The 20050-nt window shown below is 37.0% G+C and overlaps 1 protein-coding gene across 4 annotated transcripts in view; it reads left to right on the forward strand.

Moving 5' to 3' along the window:
- Sec24b (SEC24 homolog B, COPII coat complex component) overlaps positions 1–20050 on the forward strand; it is a 70840-nt gene that overhangs the window by 18409 nt on the left and 32381 nt on the right. For 2 of the 4 annotated variants that reach the window (XM_070022442.1, XM_070022443.1), the window contains exons 3-4: positions 838–999; positions 12161–12265. In XM_070022442.1, the coding sequence (XP_069878543.1) occupies positions 838–999; positions 12161–12265 (267 nt within the window). The remainder of the gene's footprint in view (positions 1–837; positions 1000–12160; positions 12266–20050) is intronic. The other 2 variants (XM_070022444.1, XM_070022445.1) reach the window with 1 other exon arrangement.

Consider the following 20050-nt stretch of genomic DNA (forward strand, 5'->3'; position numbering starts at 1 on the left):
GGTAGCTGAGCAGATACTTTTTGTAATTCAGAAGTCATATTACTATAGTCAGGTAACCTCACTTACCTTCTTGCCTGACACGCCGTCGCATAGTACAACAGTTAATGGTAATGGTCATTGTGTTCATTGTCTAATAAGGTGAGGAGGTTTATGAGATACTTTAGAAAAACTGTCACTAAAAATTGGAACATGGGCTAGAGGTATGGCTAAGCAGTATCACACCATCCTAGCAAACATGTGGCCCTGAGTAAAACTCTAGTATCACCACAAACATGATAGGTAGGTATGGGTGTACTAGTCAAGAGGTAGAGCAAGAACAAGGCTTTGAGTTCAACTCTCAGTAGCACTCCCCCCAAACATAGATAGATAGATAGATAGATAGATAGATAGATAGATAGATAGATAGATAGATAGATAGATAGATACATACATACATACATACATACATACATACATACATACATACATACATACATACATACATACATGTATATACATACTTGGAGAATAGGATTTTTAGGGGTTTTTTTGTAAAGTCGCTTCTTTAGACTACCTTTTTTTTTTTTTTTTTTCTCGTCAGTTGTGGGGCTTGAACACAGGGCCTGGGCACTGTCCCTAAGCTCTTTTGCTCAAGACTAGCACTCTAGCCACAGCACCACTTCCAGTTTTTGAGTTGTTAACTAATTGAAGATAAGAGTCTCAGGAGGACTTTCCTCAAATCTCTGCCTCCTGAGTAGGATTATAGATGTGAGATGGTAGTGCAAGTTGCATTTTTTCGTAAGTCTGTTTTAATGTTCTTCACATATGTTGCCTGTGGATGAATAATCCTGTCTTCAGTTGCAGATTCTCTGTCTGGTCCGGGTATGCCTCCCAAGTCCAGCTCAGTAGCTCCCCCTGTTCTGCCAGGAGCCCCATCAACAAGAATGCCTCCTGCTGCGAAGCACCCGGCCGAGCCCATGGCCTCTGTCACACAGCCCTCAGAGCTGTTCCAGCAGAAAGGTATTGGAGAAATTTGTTGTTTGACACACACATATACACGTATGTACACATACACACCAATAGCTGATTTGAAAAAGCATACTGTGTAACCCTTATCTAAGAAAATGTGAGAAGATTAATTTATGATCTCAATTCAACTGTGACTGTGCCTATTTATGTTTTAATTTCCAGTGTCTTTTTATGATTATTTTACAAAGTTACAATGATAGCTTACCATTTTGTATTTTGCTTTTACATTTATTAAACTATACAGTTTTTATGTATGCAGTTTTTTTCACCATTTTTCATGACAAAATCCTTTGTGTTGGTGTATTATGATTTACTTATCCATCCCTTTATTATGAGCCATTTCTTTTTTTTTCTTGTTGTTATTGAAGGTTATTAAAGGTTATTTTTAGAGATAAAGCAACTGAGATCTCCTTATTTAGTGAATCTTACGCTGTTCAATGATTTCTGTACTTGTCATTATTATTAGTGAAAAATAAACTTTGAGGAGTGAAAATGAAATTATAACCCACACTATTGCATGGTTGCAGACCAAAGTTGACTCATTTATTACTCATCTATTGTTTATTATTACTCATTATTATAAGTAAGTGACTAGTGATAAAAATGTGTTGTTTTGTTCCTATTTCTCTACATTGTCTTGTCTTTCAGAAGTATTCTTGGTTAATTTCTATCTGGCTAAAATTCCAGCATATTTATGTTTCAGGTTAATGTACTGTATTTCATTGGATCTGAAATAGCTGAACTGTTTTCAGGAATCTTTAGTATCTGCAGAGCAACTATTGAAATATATTAAGAACGTTTCTTTGAAATTGAGCTTGAAGAACACTTCCATTATATTCTGAAAGTCAGGAAAGGAAACAGCATTGGAACATGTTAGGCTGATTTCACTGCTTGTATGTGCTGAATGTTGATGTGGTCAGCAGAGACCTTTCTGTCAATTGACCAGTTTACATATTGTAAACTTTCTTATTTTTAATTTTATTAAGTTAGCATACATTGATTGTACAAGAGGGATTTCACTGAGACATTTCTGTACATGCTTTCAATGTGTACCTATCAAACGTACCACCTTACTGCTTTCATTACTCTCCCTTACCATCCTCCCCTCTTAAAATAATTGCAGCAGATCTCATTGTTCTATTCTCATACCTGCAGATAAACTTCTGTGATTATATTCATCCTCATTCACCATCTTCATTAGTAGTACTCACGCCCACAACGAAGCCTATTTTACTTTCCTGTCATTCTTTTTGAATTGTACCATGGGGTTACAGTTTCACCATGATGTTTCAAACGTGCATATGTTTTGTTAAGAATAGCCCACTACTACATTATCTTTCTCCACCTTTCCAATAGGTTTATTTTTTATTTTTTATTTTATTTTTTTGCCAGTTGTGGGGCATGAACTCTGGGCCTTGGCGTTGTCCCTCAGCTCTTCGGCTCAAGGCTGGTGCTCTACCACTTAAGCCACAGTGCCACTTCCGACTTTTTCTGCTTATGTGGTGCTGAGGAATCGAACCCAGGGCCTCATGCATGCAAGGCAAGCGCTCTACCACTGAGTACCTTCCCAGCCCAGTTTTTTTAATTTTTTATTGACCACTAGTTTTCATTGAGATTCCTTATGTCATCATCATACATAGTTGTAAAATTTTGAAATTCTTTACCCTCCATCTTTTTCCCTTCCCTCTATCCCTCTAAAGAGTTCTACAATTAGAATTATGTTCTTTGTGTGTATGTGTGTGTGTGTGTGTGTGTGTGTATTTTAGGTGTTTCGGTGTATATATATGAATATACAGGTTTATAAATAAGTTTTTTTAGGTCTAGTTTCTACTTATAGCAAAAGTATTTGCCTCTTTGAAATTATACTTCTTTCCTATTGCTCCTTTACTAATCTATTCATGTATTAAAATTTATTCATGTATTAGGGTTTATTCTTTCTTGTATTTTCCTGGTTTTTATTTTCTTTTTTCATGGATAGGATTCCCTAAGTATCTTTTTTTTTTTTTTTTTTTGTGGTCGTGGAGCTTGAACTGTGGGCCTGGGCACTGTCCTTGAGCCCAAGGCAAGCACTTTACCATTTGAGCCACAGTGCCACTTCCAGTTTTCTGGTGGTTAATTAAAGATAAGAGTCTCATGGATGTTCCTGTCCGGGCTGGCTTTGAACCATGATCCTCAGATCTTATCCTCCTGAGTAGCTAGGATTACAGGCGTTAGCCACCAGTGCCCAGCTCCTAAGTATCTTTTTGTAGTGCTGGTTTGGTAGTAATGAATTCCTTAGCCTTTTTTTGTTTTGTTTTGTTTTGGTGCCAATTCCAGAACTTGAACTCAGGGATGGAGAACTGCTTTTTTGCTCAAAGCTTGTACTCTACCACGTGAGCCATAGCTCTGCTTCTAGCTTTTTGGTGGTTAATTGGAGATAATTTCCCAGACTTTCCTGCTCTGGCCGTTTTTTTGTTTGTTTGTTTTTGTTTTTGTCTTTTTTGGTCGGTCGTGGGCCTTGAATTCTGGGACTGAGTGCTGTCCCTAGCGCTTGAGCTACAGTGCCACTTCCAGTTTTCTGGTGGTTTATTGGAGATAAGAGTTTCCCAGCTTTCCTGCTTGGGCTGGCTTTGAACTAAGATCCTCAGATCTCAGCCTCCTGAGTAGCTAGGATTACAGGCGTGAGCCACCACGGCAGCCCTAGCTGGCTTTGAACTGTGATTCTCAGATTTCAACCTCCTGATTAGCTAAGATTACAAGTTTAAGCTACCAGTTCTGGCTTTCTAAGCTTTTACCTCTGTTATGAAGGAATGAAGGATAGTTTTACTGGGGGTACACTAATTTAGACTGACAGTTTTGGGGTTTTTTGGGGGGGAGGTGGCTTGAATTAGCTCCTTACATGTCCTCCTTATGTTCAGAGTTTATGCTGAGAAATCTGTTCTCTAATGGGTTTGCCCTTGTATAGAACATGTGTCTTTTCTTTTTCAACTTTAAGTATTTTCCTTTATTCTAGACACTTAGTATTTTAACTATAATACTTTTAGGGGTGTTTCTTCTCAGATCTTGCCTATTTTATATTTTGTATGCTTCCTCATTTGGATAACCCTTTTTTTTTAAAATCAAGGTTGGGAAGTTTTCTGCTACTAATGTATTGAATGTGTTCTCTGTCTTTACTTTGTATCTCTTTCCTTTCTACACTTATAATTTGATCGTGTGTGTGTGTGTGTGTGTGTGTGTGTGTGTGTGTGTGTGTGTGTGTGTGTGTGTGTGTGTGTGTGTGTGTGTGTGTGTGTGTGTGTGTGTGTGTGTGTGTGTGTGCGCGCGCGCACGTGTGCTGGTCTTGTAGCTTGAACTCATAGCCTAGATATTGTCCCTGAGCTAAAAATCTCAAGGCCAGCACGCTACCATTTAAGACACAGCTGCATTTCCAGCTTTTGTTGGTAGTTAGTTGGAGATAAGTGTCAGACTTTTGTGGCCAGGCTAACTTTGAACCATGATCCTCATATCTCTGACTCCTTAGTAGTAGATTACAGGCATGAGCCGCTGGCGCCTGGCTAGATTTGGTCTTTTAATGGAGCCTGAAAGGTTTTATAAATTCAATTAATATTTTCCTAGTGTTATTTTCAATACCTATTAATTTCCCAAGCCATTCCTGGTAAGTAGTCCTTCAGTTACAAGCTTTTGGCCTACCACTGTAAGACCCTGAAAGTCCGAGTTTTGTTCTTAATGTAATACTGTACTGTCTGTCCTCTTCCTCTCCTTACCCCTGAGACCTCTTCTTTCTGCTGCAAAGATCCCCAGGCTTACCTACCTCCAGGTAAAAACATTTACTGCTGGTGAAGAGAGGAGATGTCATACCAAAAACTATAATTTGAACATTTTTTGAGATCAACATCTAAAATTGTCAAAAGTTATAGTAATGTCTTGATTATAAACCAGAAGTGTAACATCACTCTTAATTGTTTGTGGTGTTAGGGATTGAACTCAGAGTGTTTCGTGTGTTAGGAAAGCACTGAGCTGTATCCCCAGTCTATGTTATTCTTTTAAGTGTATCCATTGACACTGGCATCCTTTAACATTTGTTAACATTTGGAAAGGCTTTTTTCTCCTCTTTTCCTTTTATTTGTAACCTTTTCTGAAAGTAAAATGTCCTGTTGAGCTAGAAATTCTTTAAATACTGTTGTATTTTGCTCCCACACTAACAAATAAATTGAAACTTTAGAAACTATATCTTTATTGTTTATGATGATAAGTTGTTATTACAGAATTTTCTTTTGGCTTGAGCTGTTATTGTAAATACTATACATAATTGGTGAAAATAGCACAAACATCATGGATATGATGCTATTTATATAGAAAGTGTATTTTTAATGAAAGGCTTTTTTTTTTTTTGTCATTTGTGGTGTTTGAACTCTGGGCCTGGGTGTTCTCCCTGAGCTCTTTTGCTCAAGGGGAGCACTTTACCACTTGAGCCACAGCGCTACTTCCAGTTTTTAGGTGGTTAATTGGAGATAAGAGTCTCATGGACATTCCTGCCCCGGCTGGCTTTGAACTGTGATCCTCAGATCTCAGCCTCCTGAGTAACTAGGATTGCAGGTGTGAGCCACAGGTGTCCAGCTTGGCTATTATTATTATTATTATTATTATTATTATTATTATTATTTTGCCTGTCTTGGTCCTTGAACTCAGATCCTGGGCCCTGACTTTGAGCTTCTTTTGCTCAAGGCTAGCACTGTACCACCTGAGTCACAGCACCACTTCCAGCTTTTTCTTACTGAGGAATCAAACCCAGGCCTTCATGTATATTAGGTAAGCACTCTACTACTAAGCCACATTCCCAGCCCATTAAAATGCATTATTCAGTGAGATGAATGGGCTCGCCTCCTTTCTACTAGATATTTATATTTGGATTGGATGTGATTCATTGATTCCAGTTTCCAACTTTATACACCTAATTAATCAGTATTGTCATTCACACAAAGTAAGAATGGTATTGGAAGCATCCAAAGCATACTAAAGCAATCTTATTTTATTTTTTACGTCTTTTTACTCCTCTAAGTCACGTTTCTGAAGTTGTCACTGGTTAGATTTTGTTTTCCAGGTTGTAGATGGTTGTGTTATTATCACTTTGATCTAGCAGTTTAGAACTTCATAAGTGCTTTTGGTTTGTTCATCACCTGAAACAGGTACATCCTGCCTCATTTCCCTTTCATAAAGAAGGAACCTGAAATTTAGAGCACTTACTTTCCTACCCAGAGACTAACAAACTTTCAGGGGATAGGGATGACTTGCACTGACCTTTTCCCTCCAGGCTAGCTGCTCCTTTTTCCTTTACCAGCTGTCATTCAGAGTTTTATGTTTCTTTACAAAACAGCCACTCAGTGCTTAACCATATTCTTCCAGTATTCTAGAGAAAAAAATAGATATTGGTCATGGGTTACATCAAGGTATTTTGTCCCTATTACCTTATGGGCAAAAACAGTTGTCAAAACAGGAGTGAACATACAATCCTGAGTAGTAATAGGTTTGTCTCTTGGCAAGTTTGTTATTGTTGAAAGGACTCCAAAAGTAGTAAATACAAACTATAACAAAGTGAGAACTTTTTTACAATTGATTAATGCTGTATTATAACTATAGCAGCTTAATTTTTATACACAACTTATACTTTTGTCATTGACTGAAGGATTGATAGGATTTGTTTTTAACTTGTTTGTTTATTTTTGTGGTTCTGGGGATCACAGCTTTGCAAATGCTGGGCACTCTTCCACTGAACTACAGCCTTCAACCTTGTAGGGTTTTTCTAGTATGTCATGGAAAAATCTAGTAACCCAAGAAAATATTTGATTTTCAAAGAACTAGCAATGCTAAAGTGGACATAACATCATAACCATGTAAACCTAGCACTGAGAAGATGAGGCGGGAGGATGTCCAGTTGCAGTCGAACTTGGCTATGTGGTGAGATCTTGTAATTTCTTTGTACAACTACTTAATAATTTTTTAAGCACCATAAAAACTAAACTAAATGAACTAGCATTTCTTAGTACACGAGTCAAGATTGTTGGAAGGTTTTTTTTTCTTCCTCTAGCTAATGACTTTTCTTAGAGATGCATATTAACAATAACTGATACTTGTGTTAATATATTAAAAAAAGACATTTTTTAAGGTTCAACCTAATGATAGTGGCTAATAGTGTTTAGTGCAGATGAGGTATCATGTCTAAGCATTTGAAATATATTACTCACTTAAACCTTAAAACCACTTGAGTTAGTTATCCCTCCATGTTCCATATGATTTATGTGAAGATGAGGAGAGGTTGGTAACTTGGCCAGGACACAACTCTAGAATTAAAATGGAACCTGAGTCCCCATCTTCCCACATGGTTATGTCGCTTTTCTACTCAGTAGTTCTTATTTGCTTCTCACTTTGTTCTCAGGGGATCTTTCAAGAGCAGAAAATTCTTGGACACTAGGGAACAGGTTGGGACCTTTGTAAAGGCAGAATTATTATTTAAATAACTTTGTCATTTCTGGTACCACCTTAGTTTTCATATTTTGGAATGTAGACTTGCTATATGAGAACCATTCCTCTGTTTAATCTGTGTTACCCGTCTCTCTGAGGTGTGTCCATCATGGGAAAGGTCCATAGATCTGGAGGCAGGAGGAAGTGTTTGGTTTAGTGCCAGAGAGATTTGGGTTCCATGCTTTCTTTAGGAAGTAAAACAGAAAGGCTGTTAACACTGGTACTTTTTTAGGAAAGAGAGTATAGAAATTGATACCTGGAAATTGATTTCTGAAAATATAGTTTTTGGGAGGGAACTCTTGAAAGTCTTCTAATAGTTTAGGAAAGGTAATAGTTGCTTAAAACAATTGAATTTTTTTTAAAAAAAAAACTAACCTCTACTAGTACTTTTAAGACCAATTTGCTGTATTGCAAACATAGATGCATCCTAGGGATACAGCAAAGGTAACTTTGATTAAGCAGTCCCAGAGGATATGGTCTCCTGGAGCATTCTGCCTAAGGTATCTTTACTAGTAAGTGGTTTAATTGGCATGTCCTTTTTTTAAAATATCATCTCACCCTTGGGGAGATCAAATCCAGTGCTTACACAGGCTGGACAGGTGCTCTGCCACCAAGCAAACTCTCAATCTTCAGTGATTTGTAGTTTTTCTTCTCTCCTTTTTCTTTCTCTTCTTTCCTTTTCTTGAGGAAAATGTCTTTTTAACTACTGGGGTCTGTTCATTGCAGAGCTCTTTATCATGTTAGGGTCTATGGAATATTTCTTGGCCTCTTGGTTAACTAGATTCATAGATTGGAAACTCTGCTTATGGCAGAATGAATTAGAATCTAGTATTCTCTCTCCCTTTGATGGTGCTGGTGGTTGTAGGTACTGTATGTACATTTCTACACTGGGTTTCACTATGAGCTCTCTCCTCATATATTTAACCTATGTATTTTTTATAAGTATGCTCTGGCACTTAGAGGGGGCCTGAATAGAGGCACTTTGGGAAGTGCCATTCTTGTATTCATAACCATTGGTGTATCCTAGAGTAGCTGATGCAGTTGTTCGTTGCCTTGTGACCCTAACTCCCTGTTCGCTGCAGTGTGTATCCGCTGCACAAACCTCCAGCAGGGCAGATGAATGTGGAATGATTATTCTGCAGCTTGTACCATTTCTTTGTGGATTAACTGAAGTGTCGTGCTCTTGCCCAGTAATACTCCTAAGCGTTTAACAGAATTTACTTGACAAGTAAAGGTGAAGTAAATTCTAAACTTGAGTTACAGTTGGAGAAAAGTGTCTAACATTATTAATGTAGTATATTACCAACCAGAGTATTATCTAAAATCATAAATATTTGTGTACTGTTTTTTAAGTTTATTCAGTGCACTATATAGCTGCTATGTAATTTTTTTATCATTGGATAGCCATCTCTTTGCTGTCAATTAAGCATTGGGATGTTTTTATTCAGTAATCTGGAGATAAATCTATTCTAATACCCGTTAGAATAAATGTATGTGTATGCACATACAGGTGTGTATGTATGTATGTATATATGTATGTTAATCTTGTGTTTTGGGTTCTATGATTCATGTCAGCAACCAGTCATATTCAGTCCTGAAGAGTGATTTTCTTCTGAATTTTTTTATCCTTTGTGGCCTCCTCTGTCTCAGTACAGTGAACAGAATTTGTTCTTGTTTCATCTTTCTCTCTCTTATATACATGTGCATATGTATTGTTTTTTTGTCTTTTTGTGTGTGTATATGCCAGTCCTGGGGGCTATCCCTGAGCTTTTTGTGCTTGAGGCTAGTGCAGTACCACTGGAGTCATAGTTCTACTTCTGACTTTTTGGAGATACAAGTCTCATGGACTTTTCTGCCCAGATTAACTTCAGCCGTGATTCTTAGATCTCAGTCTCTGAGTAGGGTTACAGACATGAGCCACTGGTGCCTGGCTTCATATGTATGTCTTTTAAAGTGCAGTGCTAATATTATTTGAGCACTTTATTTTAAGTAGGACTTAGTGGCATGGACTTGTAATCCCAGGTCCATACAAAGTAGAGGTAAGTGGATCCTAAAGCTCAAGGCCAATATGAGCTACAGAAAGAGATCCTGTGTGTCCTGCCCACCGCCCCCCCCCCAAAAAAAATGCAAAAGAAGAAACAGAAGAGGAAGGAGACTGGCAGGGAGGCAAGGAGGAATAATGGAGTGGGAGGAAGGAAAAGAAGAAAGGAATGATCTTTACAATGTTCTTAAAGAATAACTCCTATTAAACTTTTTACTACTGGCTTGTTAAATCATAAAACTTCCTGGTATATTGTTTTACTGTCAGATGAATTTGAGATAACTGCTACATAATCTATATTTTACAAAAATGTTTTAGCAAGGTAGCAGATTTTCCATGCTGTTTTTAGTACATGGTGGGAAGATAAAGCTTCACCCATGTATACTCTAAGCTCAGCTTCCTTTTAGGCTGGTTACTCAGTACTAGCTTTTTCTTACAATAGGGATGAGTTTTATTCCTTCACAATGGTAGAGGTTACCCTGAAAACACAGTGAAGAGTGCGTGGCATGGCGGTGTACCTTTGCTGTGTCAGAGCTTCTTCGTGCTTCCAGTGCTAGGAAGCATTTCTGGAAATCTCATTAGGTTTCTTGGGTTTTCTTTACTCTTATTTTCAAAGTAGAACTATAAAATTTTCCTTACAAACATATTCATTCTTATTCATAAAGTCTTTTAATTCTTAAGATTAATTTTATTTTCTCTCTTAATTTTATCTCCAGAGGCTGAGATCTGAGGATCATTGTTCAAAGCCAGCCTGGGCAGGAAACTCCATGAGACTCTTAACTTAATAAACTACTCAAAAAAGCCAGAAGTGGTGCTGTGGCTCAAGTGGTAGAGCACTAGCCTTGGACAAGGCCCAGGCCCTAAGTTCAAGCCTTAGGACTGGCAAAAAACAAACAAACAAAAAAACCCGAACTTATGGATGTTAATTTTCTATGTCTTGATTTCACTAGACTAAGTCTCAAAAGTATCCAATCAAGGGGAGTCTTAAACAGTTCCTAGTACCAAAGATGCATATTTTCCACTGAGTCTGTTTGTGTAGGAGCTGATCCACAGGGTGTAGAAGGTCTTACCTCCTTCACACTCGCATATAGGAAATAGGATGTCAGACCTGATTGATGACCACCACTCAGGTGATCCAACTCTGTAATTGTCACATTTACAAGGCCACAGTTACTAAGGGTCTTGGATCTTTTGTAGGGTACACTGTGGGCCAGGAATTGTGCTGAATATAGTGTCTGAGTATGTTTTATGTGCTGTATAGATACTGTTTAGTACACATGATCACTTTCCACCAAGAATGCACAGTCCCAGAGGAAATAAACCAGTGACTCTAGATCAAAGTGAAAGGTATGACAGGTACCCACTCCTCCCTAAGATAGAGGTTAAACATTGCTAGAGCACTGTTTTGTATGGTTAAAGTATTGTTACTGATAAACATTTGTGGTTAGCACCCATTGAAGTACTTTTCTTTAAATGTGCTAAGGTACTGGGTGTTAAGGAGGCTTAAGTTCCTAATTGACCTTTTTCTGCTGCCCCAGTAGCTTTGAGTAGAGGACTACCAATCAGGGAGGCTTGACTGGCCTCATGCTAAATCCCTGAGCACGACTGGCTCCAGAAGACACTGCCCCACAAGCAGCTTAAACTGGAGTCTGGCTCAACAGAAGATTAACTGTCACAACTGGCACTGCTACCCAAGACAGGGCGGAGGGGACTTCAGCTGAACAGAGTACTTGTGATTGGTGTAAAGAAATCTTTCATTTGCATAATGGACTTTTTGGTGCAAACACAGTCCTTTGCATAACAGACGAACTGTATTGCAATTGCTACAGACACTTTTTCCTTCCCCCTTCTAGCTATATAGTAGGAAACTCAGCTCACTTTGTCAACAACTGGGAGACACTCTTGTTGCTCCACTTACTTTCTCCCAAGTGATCTTGCCCCTTTAGCTGATATCACAAAGAAAAAGAAGAGAAGCAACCACAGTGAAAGGGAGGAAGCTGCTCTTGCAAGAAGCTGTGCAGCAGAGCAGGCAGCAAGTGGCAACAGATAAGATTGGTGTGTGGTAGAAGGCTTCAGGTTCTCTGGAGTCTGAGATTCTTGGGTGGAGAGATCCCTCTTGCTGCAGGAGATTAATACTTTAAGGCCCTGAATCCTGTGCCACAATTCTACCTGTCAAAGCTTGAGGACTGACTGTCACTGCCCACTGTCATCTATCACTGCAGTACCACGAGGACCTGGAGTAACTGAAGTAGCTCTTCTCATTTACTCATAATCTCTATCTGGGTAGAACAAAAGGACCCCACCTAGCTGGTTTGTAACAAAAAAGGCAAATGCTTTCTTAGAATATTGATGTAGTTTCTAAATATTGTCAGTTTAATACATGTTACTTTTTCATACTTAACTGATTAGTTCATATTAAAACTGCTTTTACTAAACTGCTTTGCAGAAGTTTTCTAATGGTTCTAGTTTTGATAATACATTTGCTAATATTACAGTGCATGCTGGATGTTCTTTGGAATGTCAGAGTTCTTTCTCACTTTTAATGCAATGTCAATTTTATTTCTCGTCCTTCATGTTGGTTTGACTCTTGTGTTTGTGCTTTCCACTTTACAGGCATGCAGTATGGTGAATATGTTAATAATCAAGCTAGCTCCGCACCAACTCCCTTGTCATCAACTTCCGATGATGAGGAAGAGGAGGAGGAGGATGAGGAAGCAGGTCTGCTTTAGCTTTACACCAGTTTTTACTCTTTTCCTACTCACATTTTCTTTCATTTCTACAGTCTTAGCCTTTAAAAAAGAAAATGTCTCTGGAGATTTAGCACAATGAATATACTTAATTTGGGTTTTAGACAGTTGAAATGAGATATGTTTTTATTTTTCCTCCTTTGACTATTGCTACCATTTTGTTAGTAATAGAATACATCTTTCATGATGGCAGGTGCTTTTTTTCTTTCAGAAACCCAATTGTATTCATGTCCTGTGTAAAGCCTTGCGTCCTGATTGAAGCCCTTGCTGTAGCTCCCTTTTGGAAATAATGTTTTCCGCATTGCATGCAACTTTAACTTAATCAAAATGAACCATTTGAATAGAGAAATAGATGAGGTCCTCTTGGTATATCTTGTAATATACTTAGAAAACTCAGAATTTATAGTTATTTTCTTGTTTATAAAGTAGTTAGTTGCTTATAGCATCTCAGAGAAGTCATGCAGCCTGGCACTGGTGTCTCACACCTGTAATCGAAGCTACTCAGAAAGCTAAATCTGAGGATTGAGCTTCAAAGCCAGTCTGGGCAGGAACATCTGTGAGACTCTTAGCTCCACTTAACCACCAGAAAACTGGAAGTGGAGCTGTGGCTCAAAATGGTAGAGTGCTAACCTTGAGCACAGAAACTCAGGAGCAGCACCAGACCCTGAGTTCAAGCCCCAATGACCAATAACAACAACAAAAAGAAGTAATGTACATGCAACTTGTTTGTTTTCTATCGTGATAAATAGAATACTCCTGAATATAAGCAGTTTAGTTCATCTGTTAACAAAGACTGAACCAAGAATTGATGATCTGTCAAATTCCTGTAAGAGATCACAGTTCTCTGGTTTTATTATCAAATTTGTCCTAAAACAAATTTATGTAACCAAATGGTTTAATTTTCTGTACATGTTTTAAAATATTCTAATCTTTATGCATGATTTGAGGGGGATAAAATAGGAGGTACCAGGTGGGAAATAGCTCTTCTACTCTAAATATAAAATGTGGCTTAGTGGCAGAGTGCTTGCCTAGCATGCATGCAGCCATGGTTTTAATTCCACAGTACCACGTACACAGAAAAAGCTGCAAGTGGTGCTATGGCTCAAGTGATAGAGTGCTAGCCTTGAGCAAAAGAAGCTCAAAGACAATGCCCAGACCCAGACTTCAAGCCCCAGGACGGGCTAAATAAATAAATAAATACCTAGCTACCTTTCCAACATTTTAAAATAATTTAACAGAAAAGTTGTGAAAATATTGAAAGACTCTCATATATGCTTCACCAAGATAAACTATTTCTTCTCCACTTGTTTTTCTACACCATTTTACAGTAAATTGGAGACAAATTATGAACATTATTCCTGAATGCTTTGAAGTATATTTCACAATTATAAAGACAATGTCTTACATACCTCAGTATAGTTATCAAGAAATGGAACATAGATAAAATATCTTATGCACAGCCCCATTGTGAAGTATTTCAGTTGTCTCAACCATATTTTTTATTGTTAATTAGATCTTTTATAGCTATTTGAATGGTCCAGATCCAGTCCATGTTCATGCATTGAGGTTAGTTGCCAGGTCTTTTTATACTCTTCCAATCACAGTTCTTAACCTTGACATATTCAGAGAGTACAGGCCAGTTATTTTATAGTGTTTCTCAATCTGGACTTAATAGATGTTTTCTCTTGATGAGATTCAGATCATGAATTTTGACAGGATTTCAAAAGTGATATTTCATCCTATCTGAGGCAGGTAATGTTAATTTGTTCCTATATTGATGAGATTAATTTGTAGTAGAATGATCTAGTTTCTCCACTGGAAAGTTAACTACATTTTCCTCTGGAAATTAATGAGCAATATGTAACAACATTCTTTCAGACAGTGTCCTGTACCTATTAAATGATCACCCATTTGTTCTAATACTCACTGATGTTTTTCAAACTCCCGAGAGCCTTCTACATTGATGAGTTGGAGTTTCATGATAAAGAATCATTGATACCTGCCTTGTCTTGGAGTTGGCCAATAGTAGTTCTTTCAGACTGGCCCTGAAAGTAGTTTGAAATGCTCCATGAGTCTTTGAGCGCTTACTTCTAGGTTCTTGTAGCAGGCTAAGTGTACTTAATGACCCTGGAATGAGCCATTGCTTGGAGAAGCTAGGATCCTGGTTCCTTTAGTGGAGAAACCAAAATGCAGTGTGATGTTTGCAGAGTTTGGCTGAAATCTGAGAAAAGATAATTAGATTGAACAGTGTGATGTTTGCAGAGTTTGGCTGAAATCTGAGAAAAGATAATTAGATTGATCAGTGAAGGAATTCTTGTGTGGTTCCCCCTACCCCATATATAGCACTATATTGGGAATAGAGAAAGAGAAAAGAATATTTGAGTCTTTTTTCTCTTATCTCTGTAATGTTTGTTTGCTATACCTGTCTAATCTTGATAGTCACCATGCAGAGTTGGTATTCACATAAAACCTGTCATTATCAATAATAATGAACAACTCAGAAGTATGAAGTTTTCATCTTTTTCCCTTCCTGTTAAGTGGAAACATGGAATTTGGCTTATACTTTTTTCATGTTTTTTTCCCCACTGTGCGGGACTAAAACCTGGTTATTTTCAAGTTGAGCACCAAAGTGAATTTATTGGCCTTTGTTGACCTCTGTCACTTGTCTTCTAGAGAGAATAAAATCTTAAGTTTTCTTACATTTTTCACAAGCTTCAAGGATTCTTTTGATCTGTTCTCTTTCTTCCTTTCTCAGAATTTAGCTCCTTTTTTTTCCTTTGAAGCTGTAACAGAGTCATTAAAGGAATGAACAGGAAACGTCCCCCCTAGTTCTGTAGCAGTGGTCTGATCATTCTTGTCACTGTGTTGGTGTGGAGAATAACCCAGAGCCACCTAAGGTTTAGAGTGGATAATCATGAAACCAGCACCGTAATGTGAGGATCTGAAACCGAAAGTGCTCCCAAATTCCAAATTTCCAGTCCCAACATGGCACCACAGTGGACAGTTCCACCTTTACCTCATGAGGCGTCATAATCCAACCCAGGCACCCTAGAAATACCGTATAGAATACCTAACATAAATGATATGTAAGTGAGTTTTATATTCAGACTTGATTTTAAGATAGCCCGGCCCTTTTGGCAACTATTTCAAAATCTGAAAAAGAAACTGAAATGTGAAACATTTCTGATCCCAAGCAGAGCTTTTTTTAACCTATTTTTTCCTTGCTATTGCAGTTCCAAAGTCCAGTGCAGTAGCATAGCTTCTGTCCTTCAAAAATTTCTAGTATGGTAGGGAAGCAGGTAGTACATATGATTATGTATCATATAACTTGGAAAGGAGAAAATGTCTTATTCCACAGCCATATAAAATATATTTCGAAAAGTATTTGGAATTTGAAAAATAGTGGAAAAGACCACATAGAGAAAGGAACTCCACCAAGGGGAAAGTGTTGTATAGGATGATAGACGTTTTATATGACCGAAGAGGGCACAGGCATGTCTGAGAAATGCAGGTGAAAGGCAAGCCAACAGTGTGCAGGCACCTTTATTATCTAGGATGGTGGGAAATAGTGGAGGTATTTAAGCATATTCAGAATGTCAACATAAAAGTCTCATGTTCTGTTGGGGCACCAGTGGCTCATACCTGTAATCCTAGCTACTCAGGAGGCTAGATCTGAGAATCGCAGTTCAAAGCCAGCCTAGGCAGGAAAGTCGGTGAGACTCTTACCTCCAATAAACCACCAGAAAATCAGAAGTGGCACTGTGGCTCAAGTGGTAGGTAGAGTGCTAGCCTTGAGATGAATTGCTGAGGGGACAGTGCCCAGGCCCAGAGTTTAAGACCCACGACTGACAAAAAAAGAAAAAAAGATTCATGTTCTGTGTGTGCTTGTTTTCATTTTAATGCAGATTGGATTGGTGTTGGCAGTGATGGCATGAGCTAAAGAAAATGCTAATTTACATAATTAAAACATGCTAATTTACATAATACATTTTAGCAAAGTTTAATTATTTAGTTTAACTTTGTGAACTTAGACTCATCTATTAGCAGATGTAAAGCAATTCAATAAGATAGAAAATGTTTCTGTAAAATCATTAAAGTTTAACATTTACATCTGATGAGGCATAAAAAGCTCAGCAGCATGATTAAGTAGCATTTGATCTTTGAAATAATTTGATATATATAAGTAACATTTTATCTTTGAGCTTTTTTCAAGCAAAATTATTACTATATACATTTAAATTTTCTCAGAACTATCATAGTATTTTAGTGTTTTATTGTGCTATAATCCACAAAGCAGGGCTGGGAATGTGTCTTCATGGTAGATTGCTTGCCTAGCATACATGAAGCCCTGGGTTCAATTCCTCAGTAACACATAAACAGAAAAAGCCAGAGTTGGCACTGTGGCTCAAGTGGTGAGCAAAAAGAAGCTTAGGGACAGTGCCCAGGCCCTGAGTTCAAGCCCCAGGACTGTCAAAAAAATATATATATAATAATAACAATATATATTATATATATATATATATAATAATAACAATATATACATTGTACTCCACGTACCATAAACCACTTACTTAAATTGTACTTACGGTTCAGTTTTTAGTATATTCACAAAGTTTGTCAGCCATCACTACTAATTCTAGAACATTTGCATAACCCCCAAACAGAAACCCCTTATGTTTTAGAAGAACTTTAAAGTCTAGCTGAGCAGCACACAGCTCTAGGCAAGCACTGATTTACTTTCTGTCTCCATAATTTGTCTCTGAACATCTCATGAAGAGTACATGATATTGCTTTTTACTTCTACTTCTTTCTCTTAGCCCAAGTATGAGCATTTCATTCCTTTTTATTGTTTGAAAATATTATGTATGTAGGTTCCCTTCCTTTTATCCATTCATGAGTTGGATGTTTGGGTTGTTTCTATCTTTCCACTGTTACAAATTGTGCTGTTACGAACATTTGTCAGCAAATGTTTAATATAGGCGTATGTTTTCATTTGTCTTGCGTAGAAAGTCTGGGTTACAACCTTTTGAGAAGTTAACTGTTTTCTAAAAATATCTATACCAAATAAGTTATACTTTCCTATGTTGCCAAAGGTTGGTATTAGTAGTCTTTTTGGATATAATTAACGTAGTGGATGTGAAGTAGAATCTCATTGTTTTAATTATGATTTCCCTGACAGCTAATGCTGTAAACATCTTTTCATATGCTTATGTTTTGTTTATTTTCTTTAGAGAAATATCTTTTTCCATTTTTATCATCATTTTTAAGAGTTCTTTTTATATTCTAGATACTTATTAGATAATATGATTATAAATATTTCTGCCTTGCAACTTGTCTCTACGTGGTTATTTTTTCTTATTTTAAGATATAGCAAACACATGTGTTGTTGTGTCTTACTAAACACATAGTAAAATTTGTTCAAATAAAAGAGAGTCAGATGTAGGCAATACAGGTTTCTTGGTTGTACTCTTGAGCGCAGTTTTGTTTTGTCTTGGTCTGTTGTGAAGCTTGAATTCAGGGCCTGAATGCTGTCTCTGAGCTCTTTCTGTTAAGGCTAGTGCTCTCTCACTTTAAGCCACTGCTCCACTTCCAGTTTTCTGGTGGTTAATTGGAGATAAAGGTCTAATGGATTCTCCTTTCCTGACTGGCTTTGAACTGTGATCCTCATTCTCAGCCTCCTGAGTACCTAGGACTACATGAATAAGCCTGCTAGAGCAGAAATATTTTTAACTTTAAGGCCCCTACTTTTATTCCTTTTGCATTGGTGCCATATTAAAGAATTCATTGTCTGACACAAGATCATGAAGATTTCCATATTCTAAGAATTTTATAACTTGAATTTAGGCCTACTGTTTATTTTGAGTCAAGACCAGTATAGGAAAAGGGTCTGGCTTCATTCTTCTGCATATGGATATGACAAATTGTTCTAATACCATTTTCTGAAAAGAATATTCTTCTCCACTGCAATGTCTTAGTAAATGGTTTTATCAAGATAAAATTCCTATAACATCAAACTAACCATTTTGAAGTGGCATTTACAATATCTACCATGTTGTGCAACCCCGCTTGTCTAGTTCTATGTCCTAAACTATAGTTTGAACTAGACAGAGCCAAACAGTTTGATCATCCCAAATGGAAAGTTTATACTCATTAAGCAGTAACTCCTCATTTCAGCCTTCTGCATAAATTGGGAGCCACCAGTCTTTCCTTTGACTCTGTAGATTTACTGTTCATAACATTCATGTAGATACGTAGCCTTTGTGTCTCTTCTTTCACTTAATATGTTTTCAAATTTCTTTCACATTGCAGCATGTATTATTAATACTTCATTGCTTTTTTAGGACTGAATAGATCATTATATAAACATTATCACATTTTGTTTATTCATCTGTTGATGAACATTTGAGTTTTGGTTTGTTTTTTTTTTTAATGCTACTACTTTAGGACTTTTTTCTTTGGGGGATAAAGGGTTTCAATATATAGATCAATGGGCCTTGAAGTCATGTTCTTCCTTCCTCGTCTCCCATGTACAGGAATGTACCAACACCCCAACTTTGTAAGACTTTCAGCACAGCATATCAGTGTTCTGCTTTTGTTATAAATTCATAAAAAGTTCAAAAAGGAAGACTGACTACTTTATTAAGATTAACAGAATGTATATATATATATATATATATATGTATGTGTATATATATATATGTGTGTGTGTATGTATATATATGCAGCAATTTTCTTTTTACAACAAAGCAGGCTGCCTAATAATAAATATTAGTGTCTTTCACCTATTTATTACTTATAACTTCATATGTGGATATGAAATAGCTTCATATCCACTATCTCATTTAAGCCTCACAAGAACATTAGAAATATCACAGGACATTAAGGAAAACACACTCATATTCTAAAGACAATATTATTGTAGCTTAGCCACAGTTATGTAGCATGTAAATGACAGAATTTTGTGGTCTCCCAGTCTGTGCCTTCAAATCATGTTCTTTGCTGAGAAGAGTGTTCCTACACCAAGAACTGTAGCTATTATGCCCTTCATCAATATGCTTAATTCTCGTTACTTAGTGAAATACTGCTATGCATATTCATTCTTTTCAACCTCAACTGTAATTTAAACATTGATTATAATGTTGATATTAAGAGCCAAAGATTATCTTCTATACTAAGGAATTTTGTCACTCGGAAGTAGACCCAAGTCTACTTCCAAGAAGGGCCTAATGCATTTTCTATTTGACATGTAAGTATATGCTCTAGCACATCTACTTAGGTATTTGTAGGTTTCCAATAAAACACTTGTGTGAATGAGAGAAATACATTTATGTTTTCTTGTCAATGTGTCCTGTCACCAGATTTTATCATAAATTGCCAGTCAACTTTACTCCTAATTGCTCAGGTTTTGAATGAATACAAACAATAAAGATTCCTGTAGTCTTAACACTTAACCCTCATTAGATAGCCTTCATTCATATTCCCTTACTAAGTATGGCAGGCATTATTTCATTCTGCACATGAATAAACTGAGGCACATGAAAGCTTAGTAATATGCTAGGAATCAGCTCATGTCATGAACTCCTAGAACATTTCAGAAAGCTTGTTGTATAAAATTCATTAAGATTTAATAATCTTATACCTGGATATCTAGTCTCTTAAATATGTTTAATTGAATTTCATTCTGCTCAATTTCCTATTCTCCCCATGCTTATCTCTATTTGATTTAATAAATTTGTGTTTTAAAAAATGTTTCATT

Source organism: Dipodomys merriami, unplaced genomic scaffold (assembly GCF_024711535.1).
Source record: "Dipodomys merriami isolate MVZ:Mamm:240054 unplaced genomic scaffold, mDipMer1.0.p SCAF_15, whole genome shotgun sequence".
NCBI lineage: Eukaryota > Metazoa > Chordata > Mammalia > Rodentia > Heteromyidae > Dipodomys > Dipodomys merriami.